We start from the raw sequence: 15,914 nt of genomic DNA on the forward strand, positions 1-15,914 counted from the left end.
AAGGAGACAAGTAGAACTGACTGCACAAGGGTAGGGGAGGGGGAGGGCATCGTGATGTGGGGGGGCCTGGGCTGGGCCAGGTGATCTGTTTTGTCAAAGCATGAAGTTGGTCAAATTTGATCTTTTAATTTTTTCATAGAGGTTAATTTTATGAATAACTCTATACTTTCCTTTAGGAGAGTGTGTCTTGTGATGTTGATGCCTCAGAGCTGAAACCATGAGTGAATTTCGGATTCATCATGATGTCAATGAGCTGCTCAGCTTGTTGCATGTCCACAGTGGAGATGGAGCTGAGATCTATCTGCTGCAGAAGAACCAGACCCCGTATGTCACAACCACCGTCTCTGCCCACAATGCCAAGGTGAGCACTAGTCCTTGCTGCAGGGCCATGCACGTCAGGGTAGGTACTTGTTTCTGGCAGTTACAGCAGCTCCCATGAGGGAAGCCACAGTACTTGTTGAGTGCTTCCCATGGGCCAAGGACATGCTCCACTCTGCTGTTCTCCTGGCTCCTGGTAGCAGCTGCTGTCACTTCACATTGTGTAGATGAGTCACTGGAAGCCCAAGTGAGCTGGCTTTAACCCTGACGTAGGTGCTACCCTGCTGTTTCCCAGGGAGGGGCTCACAGAAGCTCGGACATTCCTACAGGTAAAAAGCTACCGCTGTTAAACACATTGAAATTTTTCAAGGTGTTTCCTCAGTCACATTACACATGATTTAAAAAGATTTTCAGTGAAAGATGGTTTTAAATTTGAAATCTGTTTCTAAAACACACTGTGAAGTTTCACTTATTTGGATAAAAGTCAGGACAGTTAGACAAGCTAATAGGGTAGGGTGGAGAGAGACACGCAAACTTCTGTAGTCATCGTCAGCATACACAAGTCACTGGGTTAAATGTGTCCTAGAGCCATACATGGTAATAAATCCTATGGGGACTAGAGTTCAGGGTGTGAAATGAAAGTGTGAGCTACCAGGAAAAGGTAAGTGCTTATTATTTGCTCTTGTCTAAGAAGCAAAAAGTGAGAGAAACTGCTGAAAACATTTATTCTAAATCATGAATGGCTAGTGAGACAAAGAGTTATCCCCCAGAATTACACCAACAGACATTAAAAAGTCTTCAGACTCTAGTCTATATAGCTCAAATCAAATGTTGTGTTTTGTTTTTTCTGTGCCATGTGGGAATTTAGACTCAACACTGAAATTATTCCTTTTTTCCCCCTCAGTCTGGATTTTAATGTCTTACTTCTTATTTTTATTTTTAAAATACTGTGTGGGAAAAAGTCAAATATCTGTGTGGGCCATTTTGCAGAGACTGCTATAATGGCTGAACTGAACTAAGGTTTAGTGAGCTATTTTGTTAAGTATATTATTCTGGTGGCATTTGGGGAAACGGGGGTGGGTGATCCTTGGTGCTCTCCAGCACCTCTGAAATCATACATTACGTGGCTGTGGCTCACTTTGCCAAAATACCAGGGCCAGCAGGGGGTCACCATTTTTAATGACCCACAAGAAACAATTTAGAGAACAGTCAATTTCTTTTATTGAACATCTGTGAAAGCCACAACTTTTTCACAAATTACATTCTCTCCAACAGTACTGGACTTTAGAACTGGGTATTTTCTATTGCTTGAGCTAGCCAGGGAAAATCTTCCCAAGTTTAAGATGATCCTCTCTGTCTGAGAAGACCATTACAGGAAAATCACCAAACCACAACCCCACAAACTGATGTCAAGCAACGGATGTGACTGTTAAGTATGAGTTACAGATTCTGGAAGGTCTTGTTAGGTGAAGAACTGCCTGGCTGTTAAAGAAATAAAATATGCCCTATCAATAAAGGAATGAGCCATATTTTCCCCAGAAATAGCTGCTTCTTCCCACTTTTCTCACATTTGCTCTTAAGAATTCAGCACAAGTTATAAAACTCAGGAAAGTTATTCCCAGAATTCAGCTTAGTAAGACAGTAAAAAAGCTACAGAAAGTTACAAGTAATTTCAAAAACAGCAAGCTCTGCGGATGTTTACAGCCACAGGAGTATTTGAGGTTTAAATGAAGTTGTATAACTCCTTGTTTACGTTGGTTTATTTAAATATAAGCTGGCCTGAGTGGTTCTCATTATCATTTCTTTCTCAATCAATCATCTCTTCAACAAATGTTTTTTGAAAGTATACTCTGCAATGTACTATTTTAACCTTTACATAATAAATATTAATTTTGGTATTAGCATTTTAATTCAAATATAATTATATTTTAAGTAAATATATATATATATATATATATATATATATATATATAGACATATTCAAGAGAGCAAAAAATAGCATTTCCAATAAGTATATCAAAGTTCCCCCCCAAAAAAAGTTCCTGTACTGATCCCCTCACTCCACTTAATTATTGTTATCTTCACTAAAAATCCTTTCATTTCATAGGCACTCTACTCTATCCAGCAAAAAAAGAAAAGTACATAAAATGTCTCATGCTAATGAAAAAGACAACTATATAATTCTACATTTCAGTAAAAAAAGGCTGTCTGCTGAGAGGAAGCAGGCACAGGACTTTCCATTCTAACTCAGTGAAGGCCTTTCTTAAGAAATACAAAGACAATTTCATGAGAGTAGATTTTAGGCTCTCTCAGAACCAGATGACATAAAAGAGTGAAATTTTAAGGTGAACTTTCTTTCAAATTAAAAGCAAATTTCATTTGCCTGTGATTAACAATCATTTAGGAAAAAGCCTTCATTGGCCAGACACCAAATTTAAACGGAAATAAGTTTTTGGTGAAGTAGGGATTCTTATGGGGAAACATTTATAGAGAGATTTTGTTGGGAAATAAATTCCAGAGTTATGCACAAACTAAGGGTTGTCTTGACTTTTTTTTGACTGCTTTTGAATGTCTATATTTTTAAATTAGTAAAAGAGGAAGATTTGTGGAAAGCTTTTGGGAAATTGAAAACTAGTACATGGTTGCAATATATGCTGAAAAAAGTGCTTATGTTAGATGTTTTCATAATTCAAAATGTCAAGTTGAAAATAACAAATAATATTCGGCTAGCAATAAGGAGTCTCATAATTCTTTGTAATGTAAATGGAATGTACTTAGTGGAAATCAGTTTCTGAATAGAGGCCTTTATTGTGATGTGTATATATAGAAGATTTAAGACCATTTACTCTAAAATGTTGAGCAAAAGTAGAAACATGACCAAAAATTATTAGAATTTTCACCCTCTGTGGAACTTCAAGAGTTTTTTAAGTAAAAGGAAAAAAACAAAAAAAAAGAAAGAAAGAAAAGAAAGTTCATTTCTGTGTGCTATAGAAGTACTTAACGCTTTGCTGTCAACAACACTTGGGAGAAAAAATTTCCTCAACTTCTTGCTCTATTGGTTGGTTTCCACTCAGTCCCTAGATATTTTTCATTCTGCTTATATGGCTATCATTTGATGCCCAATGTAATAAACTATAGGTAGAGATGCTGATTTATTTTGTCTTAACTATTTGGTAAATTTATTTTGTCTGATAGAATTCAATTTTTCTAATTGCAGGGTCATTATGCTACTCAAAGTGCTAGCCTAGGAGGAAATAAGGAACTTGGCAAATGTATGCAAAAAAATTTTTTTTTCATTTTTTTGAGCTACTATAGATCAAACCCAGGGCTTTGGGCATGCTAGGCACGTGTTTTGCTGATGCAGTCACATCACCAGCCCTCATAGAGAAGATCTTTCTTCAAAAATTATATCAGCTAAATGAAATAGCATGCTTTTGAATTACATTCTGGCACAAGCTCCTTGTCTTGTAGCAGATGAATAATAAACAATTTATGGCCCAGCAGCCAATCCATAGAGCACATTTTTAGTAGCATTGCTTTAAATGATGTACTAAGTTTTTAAAGTTAACCTTTAAAAATGGAAGAACAGAGACTGCAAAAATACAGTAAAGAACCTATGATGTGGCTGGGGATACAGCTCAGTTGGTACAGTGCTTGCCTTACATGCACAAGGCCTTAGGTTCAATCCCCAGCACCATTAAAAAAAAAAAGAACTAAATTTTGGCTTACATGTAGTGAAGACTCCAGTGGCTTTGGGGCTCTCTTGGTCGCCTTTGATACCTACGAGGGTGACAGTGTACTCAGACGCAGGCTGCAGGTTCCTCACGGGGTACTTGGAGACAGAGGGCCCCATGTTGTACTGCTTGGGCCGGCCCCCTCGGGTCAGGCCCAGTGTCAGTCGGTACCCTGAGATCCGGGCCCGAGGTGGGGTCCAAGTTACCAGGACAGTTGTGTCACTTTCATTGACAAATTGGAGGTTAGTGGGAGCATCTGGTTCTAGAAAAAAAGATGAAACATGTCAAGAAATATTTAGATCAGTAATTATCTCATTGGAATCTTAATGCTTGACTAAACAGTGTTGCATTTCTTCTACTCAAGGTAGAAACTAAAGGAAAAGTCAAAACTCTGGAGAAAATGAGCCTTTAAGAGACAGAGCACTTTGTACAACTGTGCCTAAACACTGTGTCAGCCATGAGAAATCCTTGATCTTTTCCCCTTGAGGGTTATCCTTTGGACAGTCTCATTTTCAGCAAGATCTCCCATCACACTCAGAAATTACAACTACATTAAAGTGATGGCATTTTCTTAAAAAAGCAAAACAAATACTTGTGAACCCCACAATTTGCTCAGAGCCAGAAAGGTTATGGGAAGAGAGATAAACTCAACAGAAAGGACAGCAAGACAGAAGTTCCCTATGGATCAAAGGAAGAGTCTATCCATTTATTAAATGAATAGTCCTTTGCTGGAGAAATAAATGTTATTTTCGCATGGTTCTGAGTAGACAATAATTATAGTTATTAGAATAGGCTCAGAACCTCAGATTCTCAGTAGGACATGGGTGACTTTGTACTATCTGAAAGAATAGTACATCCATTGGAATGGAAACATCCATTGTGGGTTTTCTTCTTAAGTATGACAACTAGTAGTTTCCCCTCAGAATTCTAGAACACATTTCAGATACAAGAAATCTTTAGGAGGTGGCTGGGTATAATTGAAAACAGGGAGTCCAGAATCAAAAAGTCAGGTTTTAGAACCAGTTCTATCTCTTCTTAGCTCTATGACCTTAAAACTTGCAGAACTTCAAAAATGTTTAAGTTTCTTTCTGAATCCAGTAGAGATAATAATATTTTCCTTTATAAGATTAAAATGAAGATTAAATATGAGTAGAGTGGTTCGCTAGAACTGAGCAGACAACTCAGTGTTCAAAATAGTAGACACTTATTCATTTCCACATTTTTTTTGCAGTGTTGGAAATTGAACATATTAGGTAAGTGTTCCACCACTGAGCTACATCCCTAGCCCAGCAACTACAATTCTAAAATTCTACTATAAAAGTGTTAGTAGTTTACAATTTAACTTAGATCTAGATATATTTATTAAATAAAAAATGCACTCAAATTACTTAACCATGTTTCCATTAGCAAAGGAAATTAGGTTCTCTTAGTGCCATTCCCCTGAGTATTGGAAATGGATTACCATTTACCATCCACAGAGCTTATCTGAATTTTCATTCCAAGTTTAGTGAGCTTTACATTCAATACACAGTCTCCCTGTTGGGCATTTTTCTACTGCTAAGCTGTAAACCCAGGAGGTTAATAGAAGAGCAAGGTTGCACTTCCACATAGGTCAGATGTGAGGGTGGAGAAGCTGGGGTGGGGCAGACACAGGTAGGAAGAGTACATACTGGTTGTCTGTTGTGCAGTCAGAGGCTTGCTCTCCCTCCCCTGGTTCACAGCAAAGACCTTGAAGTAATAGGTGGCCCTGGGGGGGAAAACCCCATGACTTCTACAAAAGTGTTCCTGTTAATAGGCAGCCTCTGCCCATAATAGGCAGCCTCTGCCCATGCTCCCCAGGCAAGTTGACGGGGATCACATCCACATGATAGCCGGTCACTGCACTGTCAGGGGGTGTCCACATGATGGTGACCTTCACGTCTGTCACTTTCACAAACTGCAGGTCTTTAGGAGGGGGAACTTTATCTAACAGAGAAGAAACAGCAAGTCATTCACAATTCCAACTTCTTTTTTGTACTGGGAATTTAAGCCAGGGAAACGTTACCATTTAGCCACATCCCCAGCCCTTTTAATTTTTTTTTATTTTGAGACAGGGTCTCACTATGTGGCTTAGGGCCTGGATAAGTTGCTGAGGCTGGCCTTGAATTTGAAATCCTGCCTCAGTCTCTCAGGTTGCTGGGATTACAGACGTGCACCACCATGGCCAGCTGAAAACTGTCTTTAAGGCCATTTTCCTGGACATGTTAGGCACTTCATGGGGCTACCCTCCAGAGCACTGCTAAATTTTGTCTCTTAACCAGATAATTGGCTTTTTTGCATAGATTTTCACAGTTCAGTCATACTGCTTACATTATGAAATTTGAAGTTTTGTGTCTAAAATACATAGGTAAATGTATGAGTTTACAGCATAAGAGGTATCAATTTGGAGAGAGAAGTTAAACATAAAAAAATACAGTACCTGCCCAAACGATAAGATGGTCTTATCTTACTGAACTATTTTATAATAATGAAGAGCAACAGATAAAATGACCCTAGGCTTATGAGGAAAAAAATAAGAAAAATTGATGGTAAAATTGTTTTTTGACTAGTAGTTCCAATAGCTGTCTTTGATAAGCTCCCTAACTTGTATTGTGCACACTTCAGCGGAATATCCTTAGTTTCAGATGATTTGAATGTAGGAACTTCTGACAGAGAGAAAACAACCCTCTCTCAGGGACAATCAACCCTTAGTCTGTGTACTCCAGTTCTCCCCAGAAGGCTAATGGAATGAACTTGATCCCAGGAGGTCTACCTGTTATCTAGTTGCCCCAGGGGAGCATTACCTGACCGTGGGGTGCCCGTGGTTTCTTGCTGGATGAAGAGAGGAGTACTCTCCTGGTTTTCTTCCACCGCATAGATGGTGATGTTGTTCTGAACTCCAGGCTGCAAGTCACTGAGGGTGACAGAGTTGGCAGTCTCGGGGAGGTTGAGCTCAGTGCTACCGCCCTCTTCTGATGGTGCATAACTATTCTGTACCCTGCAGGGTCCGGAGAAAAGTATGAGGGCTGTTTTATAAAACAGAGGCTAAGAAAATCATAAATCCTCCCCTCTCTAGTCACCCTTACACCTTGCTTGATTAGTTAAGAATCAGCAAGATTCTTTTTGATTCTTTCAATGCTACCACTTCTAATGACTATTCAGCACAAAGATAAAATAAGAAGAGCCATACAAACCTTTTTAATAATAAATATCATCCTTGAAGACATGAGATACTTAATAACTGTCAATTAGAAAAGCCAGTAGGTGGAAATATTCATGCTAGGCTGATTTCTCTTCTTTGAGCTCTGGATTATGGAAGCAATTAATGAACCAGCCTGAACACAGAGCTCTCAAGCCCTGTCTGGTCTTTGAGGAACCTCTATTATGAGGCTGAATAGGCAACTTAGTTCTTCTTTAAGTCTTAGTGTAAGGTTTTCAGAAATGCCACACCTTTGCAGCCCTGGAAATGCTTGCTGTAATGGCCAATGAGCTGCCTTTGCAGGGGTGTGTGTGTGTGTGTGTGTGTGTGTGTGTGTGTGTGTGTGTGTGTATGTGTGTGTAAGGAGTTAGTAAAATGGAATGTTACACTTATCCACAGTATGAATCTGCTCTTGCCACACTTAGCCATAAAGATTAACAAAGAAGCCAAAGAACAAGGCTAAACCCACCTGTGATTGGTGCCTGGGGTCTGCTCCAGCGAACAACAATGGAGGTGTCATCAACTTGGCCCACAGTAGGGTCAGGAGGGGCATCAGGAGCTAACAAAGAAAGGAAGGAGGAAGTGAGGCAGCTGGGCAACTTTGCTATAGCCCTGCTTGTACAAAAGGATTCCTTGAACACCACGTAGCACACAGGTACCTGTTGTCTGTGAGGTAGACAGGATCAAATTTTGCTCCCCGTCTTTGGCTATCTGATAGACATTTACAATGTACTTTCGGCCAGGAAGCAGGTCAGGGATGCTCACAGAAGTGGCCGTGCTCGGGAGTTCTTTGGAATAAAAAAGGAAAGGTCACTGATCAAAGCAAACCAATGCCTCCACAGCTGATACAAGAAGAACTACATATCACAGGGGGGAAAAGACTAGAAGGAGATGTAGTAAAAGATCATCAGTGATTATTAATGTACCATGGGATATTTCTTCTTTCATTTTTCCAAAATCTTCTCCTAAAGATGCATAGTCTTAATAATCCACCCCCAAATTTTTGAAAATAGCTCTGTGATTATAAGTCCTAGTAGCAGCAATGGGCAAAAAGTGATGGGATTCGGAGTGGGAGGGATATTCTTTGTCTTGACCTGGATGCTGGTCCCATGAATGAGTTCAACAAACTTTGTTTTTTTTTTTTTTTTTATTGGTTTGTAATTTTATTGCGTACATTAGTGGCACAAATACTGCATTCACATTAGCTATTTATATAAACTATTCCTAGTTTTGAGATGAGTAATGTAATTTGCTTATGTTTTTACTTTGATGAGAAGCTCTATATCATAAGCATTTTAATAGATTTTAAATGATTATAATCCACTTAATTTTACTACATTTTTTTGTAATTTTCATTTTCAGGTTAGGTCATTGTATTTGTCTATGTGCTTTAATGATTTCATGTTTCCTAACTGACGTGCTTTAGTGAATGAACACATTTGGTTTCTAGTCAACAATTAATATAGCTTTAAGAAAACAACTTTAGTTCCAAATGTTGTGAATTCAGATAAGTAATTTTGAAAGGTCTACTTTTTTTTGTTCTAATTAGTTATACATGACAGTAGAATGCATTTTGATACATCATACATAAATGGAGTTCAGCTTCTCATTCTTTTAGTTGTACATGATATAGAATCACTCTCAACAAACTTTGTAAAAGATCTCTAACCAGGGGAATCTGGATAGCATAAGCAAAGGACCTGAGCACTCTTCAAAGCTACCATCTTCAGAGGTAGTCCTCATATACAATCACTGCCATGAGAAAATAGCTTCTGTTGGGCAAACCTATGTCCAGGCAAATACTTGGTGCTCAGTGAAGCTCACATCAGGGACCAGGACAAAGTGTCTTTGCTCACAGGAACCCAGCCAGTTCTGTAAATGGTTAGCTCCTCCCTGACTTTTATCAGAGGGGAGAGTGTTCAGACCACGTGTGATGCCCTGTCCCCAGGGGGTCTACCCATCACCCCTCCAAACCTGTCCTGAGACAATGTGTTTAGCTTACCCAGGTACCGTGGCTCATCTCCCTCCTCACTCAGCTCATACTCCACCCGGAATCCAGACACAGTATCGGAAGCTGAGACCCATGAGACCACAACGCTGCTGGCAGTGATTTCAGTCACAGATTCAGACGTGGCCACTACCGGTGACAAAGGTGTCATCTCTCCTGTCACAGTGTTGCCTAGAGTGCCACAGAAAGGGGGAGAGCAGTCCTTGAGTTTTCTAGAATGTTCACCCTTCTTGTCTGAAGAATACTGTAATTTAAAAAATGTAGGTGCCATTCACAGAAGGAATTGAACTGAGAATGAAGCAGGTCCTGCAGGGAGCCCGAGTCTGGGATACCCAGATGTAGACACGAGGATGCTAGGTACGTACTGGTCCCTTTGGGAGTGCTGCTGCTGGTGGTGGTGAAGTCAAAGCATGTCACTTCTCTGTGGCCATACTGCTGAATACTGATGACCTGCCCCTCATATATCACTCCTGGGGTCAGGCCTTTAATGACGTAGGAGTTTAAGTGACCAGGAATGGTAGCTTCTTTCCAACGGCCCACAGAAATTTTCTGAAAATTTAAATGAAATTTAAAAAAAGAAAAAATCACACAAGAGTTTGCAAGGATGCACATTCAGAGATGAGGGTGAGCAATCTTCAAAGACAAATGAGGAGATTTTCAGCTCCACTCTAGAGGACGATTGTGGAAAACTGAATTCAGAACAGGGGCTAGTAGTAAAGTTTGTTGATGTTAATAATTGTATTATAAGTATTATTTATTGGGAGTTTATAGCTCTGTGCTGTTTTGCTTGTTTTCTCCCACTGATCTTCACCTCCCTGCATCCTACTCAGTAGTGTTGGTATTACTGCTCTCATTTTAGAGGTGGAAAAACCAAGAATTATGTGACATGCTGGAGGTTATGAATTTGCAAGCACTGAACACCTTTGCTTTGGTCAGAGCAATTACTTAATATTGGTGAATACAATTATGATATCCTAAATTTTCATCTTGCCCACTTTTTTTCCACTTTTACAATAAGCAGAGATAGCTTCCTTTCTAAAATGGAAAATATGTTCTATCATCTTTTAAGTTGATGGGATACAATTTAAGTTTCTTGCCCTGCAGAAGTGTCCAAAGGCACCATACTCTTTTTGTGATTCAGATTCTGGGGACAGCACAAACAAGATTCAACTGGTCTGGTTTTGTGACTCATTCTTGGATACAAACTATCCCATCAAAAGTGGTCAGCCAACTTTGGGCAAGACTATAGAAGAATGTAATTTCAGTTTATTTAATCTTTTGCTCCTGGTTTACATTTTCACATCCTGTTCAACTTCATTAATATGTCATAGATCACAAAGCTCAATGCAATAGAATGTGTGGAAAAGAAACACCCTAACTGCAAACAAGACGAAATCCTTTTAAATATAAATATTCAAAGTAGTATGAGTATCAAAATACATTTTGTATCCCCAGTGATTTTTCTTTTTAATTGCCCAATCAACCAGTTCACAGATTTAATTCAAATGCTCAAGTGCCCATTTACATTTTGGGGATAAATGAAAGTGATCCTAGTATCCTTTGAATTTAAATTTTAACTTAAATACACTGTGAAAAATTTTGAAATTAGTCATTAAAATTAGCTCCAAATTGGTAGTAAACTTGTATTCAATGTGAGCTTTTAAAATTAGGTATCAGAAGAAAAGATTAGAAAATATACTCATAAGGAAACAATCGAAAAGTTTTCATTTTAATAGTCATTTTCTCCTGTATTTAAAGTACTGTTCCTCAAATCATGTTATGAACTTAAAAGTTGTACTGGGGTAGGTTTGAGAGGGTAAGAAAAACTAAAGCTTAATGGACATTATCTTCCTTCGTATGGTTTCTTCAGTTTCTAGATGTTTAGAAAATCACAGGGCTCATTCTTTAAATAAACCAACTATCATCCCTCATCTGCACCTTCCTCTCATCATCTCTTTCTCTTCTATCTAAATAACCTTAGGAGATAAAATTAATGCTTGAAACAATGAATCAGGCTGGAGATGTGGTTCAGTGGTAGAGCACTTGCCTGGCATGCAGGATGCCTGGGGTTTGATCCTCAGTACCACACACAAAACAAACCAAAAAACAAAAATATGGTTTAAAAAGTGGATCAAAAAAGAAAGGAATTAATTTACAGGACGGATCCCAATAAGTTCTTCCTTTAATAGAGTTGAAAGACATGCAAAAAAATTAGATTATCTTCCCACATTGGGCAAGATTAAGTTTATGCTATCATTTCTAATTCCTTGCAAAGATCATTTGCAACATAAATTTCTAAATTCTAAATACAAAAAAAAAAAACAGTCAATTTGATTGACCACATATTCTTACTAAGAAAACATACTGACAGTTAATCAGATCTGTTGACTCAAAAGCTAGAAACAAACAAAAGAAACATATCAGAATTTGGTGAGGTCGGGATACTCAATGTTCAGGGTTTCTGGATGGATTCTCACAGGTCTCCACCTGAGAATGTACTTGGTGATGTGAGATGGTTCTGGTGCATTCCAATGGATGGGGTGAGAGTTGGGCTGACTGGGGGTCTCAGTGATAATTACTTGGACAGGACCACATGTACCTAAAAATTTTAAAAGTTGAGATTTGGTTATATAGAGTATTCACTCCAATTTAAAATTTAATGTTCATGGATGTCATCATTAAAAATGGATTGCTTATCAGCTAATATTACTATAATAAAAATGATCTGGGCTTGGTTAAGCCTTTCACCTCCTGACACTGGAAATCAATCTAACAAATTCTTTCTTAGATGATTATTATTGTTCTTCAAATGAGAAACACAAATGTTTATAATTAACATTTTTTTAAAAATCTCTTTAATCTGTTTTCTTCTTTATTTTCAAAGGAAAATTGTGAAACAATTGTGAAATTGCTTTAACACAGACAATGTAATTCAGAATACAAACTTCATTTACTGATTATATTGTTTCCTTTAAAGAAAATTCTAATTTGTGAAAGTTTCATTACCAAAGACTCTGCTATCTGAGAAGAAAACAACATTCCAAAGGCCATATGACATGACGTAAAACAAACACATTTCTAAATGGTGCCGAATCTTAGGCAAATAGACAAAGGTAATAATTAAATACCCAGTTTTATTTCTCATCAGCCTAAGCATTCTGTCAGTTTGGAAAAAGAAATCTAGCTTTATTTCTATTCAAAAAGTATACTCTAAAATCACACCACTGGCCAAATTATTAAAAGATCAAAATTTTTTTTCAAAAGGAGTTAACAACTAAAATGACATTATGAAGTACATAATAAATTCAATGTTTCCACATCTTGGCATGTGTGACTGTTATGGACTTGGTTCTTTTGTTTAAGGAAAAGGAAAAATAAGGAAAGAAAATCAATTTATTAATACAATAGACTCCACTTAGGATAAAACAAAACAGTCCTGAAATATTTAGGTTTATAGAACAGAAAACTATCTTTCTCTTAAACTCTGTATTCTCTATAATGTCAGCCAATGTTCAATTTTCTAGAAATAAAAAAAAAAGTTCTTTCTAATAAATAACCTTTCCAAGAATTTTGTATGTTTAATAAAGCACTTCACCAGATTATTAACAGAAAGGTCTCAGGGAAAAGTATATTTATTTTCGAATATATAGAAACTTATTTATAAATATATTTAGTATCTTAGCCATTAAATTATCTTTGAAAACAAAGTATTCTCTAGCAGAATAATTATCTAACTTGTAAATCTAGGTATACTTAAAAGTCCTAGAATAATACACTGACTCTCATGCGGGTAAAAATTCAAAGTTGGTTGGAAATCCAAATATTCTTTGAATCTTAATTTCATTGAGGGTACATATTTCCAGGCCACATGGCTATCAAAGTTCATGTATAAAATTCATAGTTTTCCATTCTAAAGTGACATATATTTCACAGAACATGCAGGATGTTTGCTTTAATCAATTGGCAAAAGTTACATGACCCTCTTTGAAACATGTTTTCAGTAGTTATTTTTCCCAGTGAGAACAGAGTTTGGTTGGGACATAAAATGGAAGGAACTGTGAAGGCATAACCCAGGGCTACTAATGTGCTCCAAACCCTTGAACTTAATTCACCCAACTCAAACTTCTTGGCTTCCAAAGCCTCATCTTTCTAAGTTTATAACAAAAATTAGCAAGGCTGTTGGGAGTGCGTGCCTTAACTGTGTACACATGCTCTTTCTCCTCCTCGCTTTTTTGAAGACATTTAAAAAATTTGTCCTTTTTATTTTTTTTTTTTAATTTTTATTTTTGAGAGAGAGAGAGAATTTTTTAATATTTATTTTCTAGTTTTCAGCGGACACAACATCTTTGTTTGTATGTGGTGCTGAGGATCGAACCCGGGCCGCACGCATGCCAGGAGAGCACACTACCGCTTGAGCCACATCCCCAGCCCTGTCCTTTTTAGATATACATGATATAGAGTGTATTTTGACAAATTATATACATATGGAGTATAACTTATTCTAATTCAATTCTGGTTTTTGAGGTTGTTCAGGATATGGAGTTTCACTGGTGGTATTCATATATGAACATAGAAAAGTTATGTCCAATTCATTCTGCTGTCTTTCCTATTCCCATTCCCACTCCCTTCCCTTCATTCCTCTTTGTCTAATCCCTTGCTTTAAAGAATATTTTCACTAAGGGAAATAACTGGTGCTAGGATGCTAGGAGATGCAAAATAAACCTTTGTTATGATTTCTAATTCTAGTGGTAGGATACTAAACTTCTATAGAATTCTTATGAATGAACAATCACATATTAAAAGGATGAATTTTTACAATTAAGATACATTCATGATTTCAGAATTTTTTTAACTTTTATATAGCATCAATTACCACAACCAAGAATATTGGTCACCATTGTGGAAAATTCAGCAAAAAGCTATTTTTAGATCACATCTGTAATTTTACCATTGTTCTTAATGTTTAAGAAACCAAATGATCCTCTGTTTGCAGTGACCAGTTACATATTTTATAAGGGACTTTATTCTGTTATAAGAAAATTTATTGTCACCAAACTCAAATCCCAACATTAATGAAAAGCCACAAGTCACAGAATCTAAGGAGTGTTGTCTAGCCACCTGTTATACTCAAGTGTGATTCACAGACCAGAGTTGGCATCATTGGCCGGTTTGAAAAGCTAGCTCCTCAACCCCATGCTGGACCTCCAGAATCAGCACCTGGATTTTCACCAGGTTATTTGTGTGGCACATTGATCATTGAGAAGCACTGCTCTTCCCACCTGATGAAGTAACTCCTTCTCCATCTACTGGTTCATTAAACTCAAGTTCTAGATAAAGATACTTGTTTTTTTTTACATTTTCTACCATCATTTACGAGTTGAAGGTGTTGAACACATGTGTTGGTTCATTTCACAGTGCAGCCATCGAGCTCCATTCCACCTTTCAACACAGAGGTCACTGAGACCACCATTGTGATCACATGGATCCCTGTTCCAAGGATTGGGTTTAAGGTAAACTGCAAATGTTCCTAAATTCTTGCAATGCAGGCTTGATAGAGCCATCCTATTTTTGCATGCAGTAGATAGAAGTGGTTCAGGAGAGGAGACCTGGGTGTTGTCACCTGCCTCTGTTCACACCTGGAGGATCCCCTTGCTTACCTTGTTCAGTTGCTGCAAGGATGGACTGAGGGTGTGTGTGTGCTTTGCAAAGGAGAAAACATTAGCATGGACCTGTTAGTTGTTGCTCTTTTTATTTTCTCTATCCTTTCCCCCAGGGAACTACATTTAAGAAAAATGTAGGAGAACTCCATTTGATATGTTGTTCTAAATGGGTGCCAAGCAGTTCACAAAAGCCAATTTGGGGAGGACAATTAAACTTGGAGTCATTTAAAAATCACACTTTCATCCAATCAGTTTCCTTTTGACTTGTTCAAAGCCCCATCGGTAAATCTCTTTAATAGAGTTTAAGATTGAGGTCTCCCCTGTAGATATCTGGATTCATGTTCTTTAAAGTAATGCTATTAGGGAAATGATGAATACAAATGAATATGCTTGAAAGAATTACTTTTGTTGTTTATGTAGAGAATGGAGGAAGAAATAATTCATCAAGACTGGAAATTAAGACTAAACCCCCAGGATTGTTTTAAAAATAAGCCAGAGGTCATTTCCTTTTTGAGTATGTAATGGCCATATTGATGATTAGGCCACTTATTGAGACTCCTTTTTGAAGTGTGCCAATGTACCTTGTGGATTTCCTTTAATGGCATCAATCTAACCTTCAGATGCTGTGTAGCATATGAAGGATTTTTCTGAGGTCTAACACCATTTCATAACACCATAACTATGGGCACATTTATTTTAATTCTTCTTTTGGAACATATCCTGCAGCTGGAACTATGAACATAATGTCTTCAACAGGAGGGTTTGTGTGTGTGTGTGTGTATGTGCGTGTGTGTGTGTGTGTGTGTGTGTGTGTGTGTGTTTTAATAAGAGGTACTACAGAGGCTGGTGCCCTGAAATGGCAACTGAAAAGTGAACTAGATGTAAATAACTCATTTAATAGAGTGCCTAGGGAATTTCCTCTCACACAAAAGAAAATAGAAGTGAACTATATCATGTGGCCCAAAGCCCCCTGTTTA

The 15,914-nt window shown here is 37.6% G+C and overlaps 1 protein-coding gene across 1 annotated transcript in view; it reads left to right on the forward strand.

Annotated features, from left to right (window-relative positions):
• Nucleotides 1–9,627: 9,627 nt before the first annotated feature.
• LOC143386535 (fibronectin-like) overlaps nt 9,628–15,914 on the forward strand; it is a 36,275-nt gene continuing 29,988 nt past the window's right edge. Inside the window, 2 exon segments of the mRNA XM_076841570.1 lie at nt 9,628–9,634; nt 14,693–14,787. Of these exon segments, the coding sequence (XP_076697685.1) occupies nt 9,628–9,634; nt 14,693–14,787 (102 nt within the window).

The sequence above is a fragment of the Callospermophilus lateralis genome, unplaced genomic scaffold (assembly GCF_048772815.1).
Source record: "Callospermophilus lateralis isolate mCalLat2 unplaced genomic scaffold, mCalLat2.hap1 Scaffold_116, whole genome shotgun sequence".
Classification (NCBI taxonomy): domain Eukaryota; kingdom Metazoa; phylum Chordata; class Mammalia; order Rodentia; family Sciuridae; genus Callospermophilus; species Callospermophilus lateralis.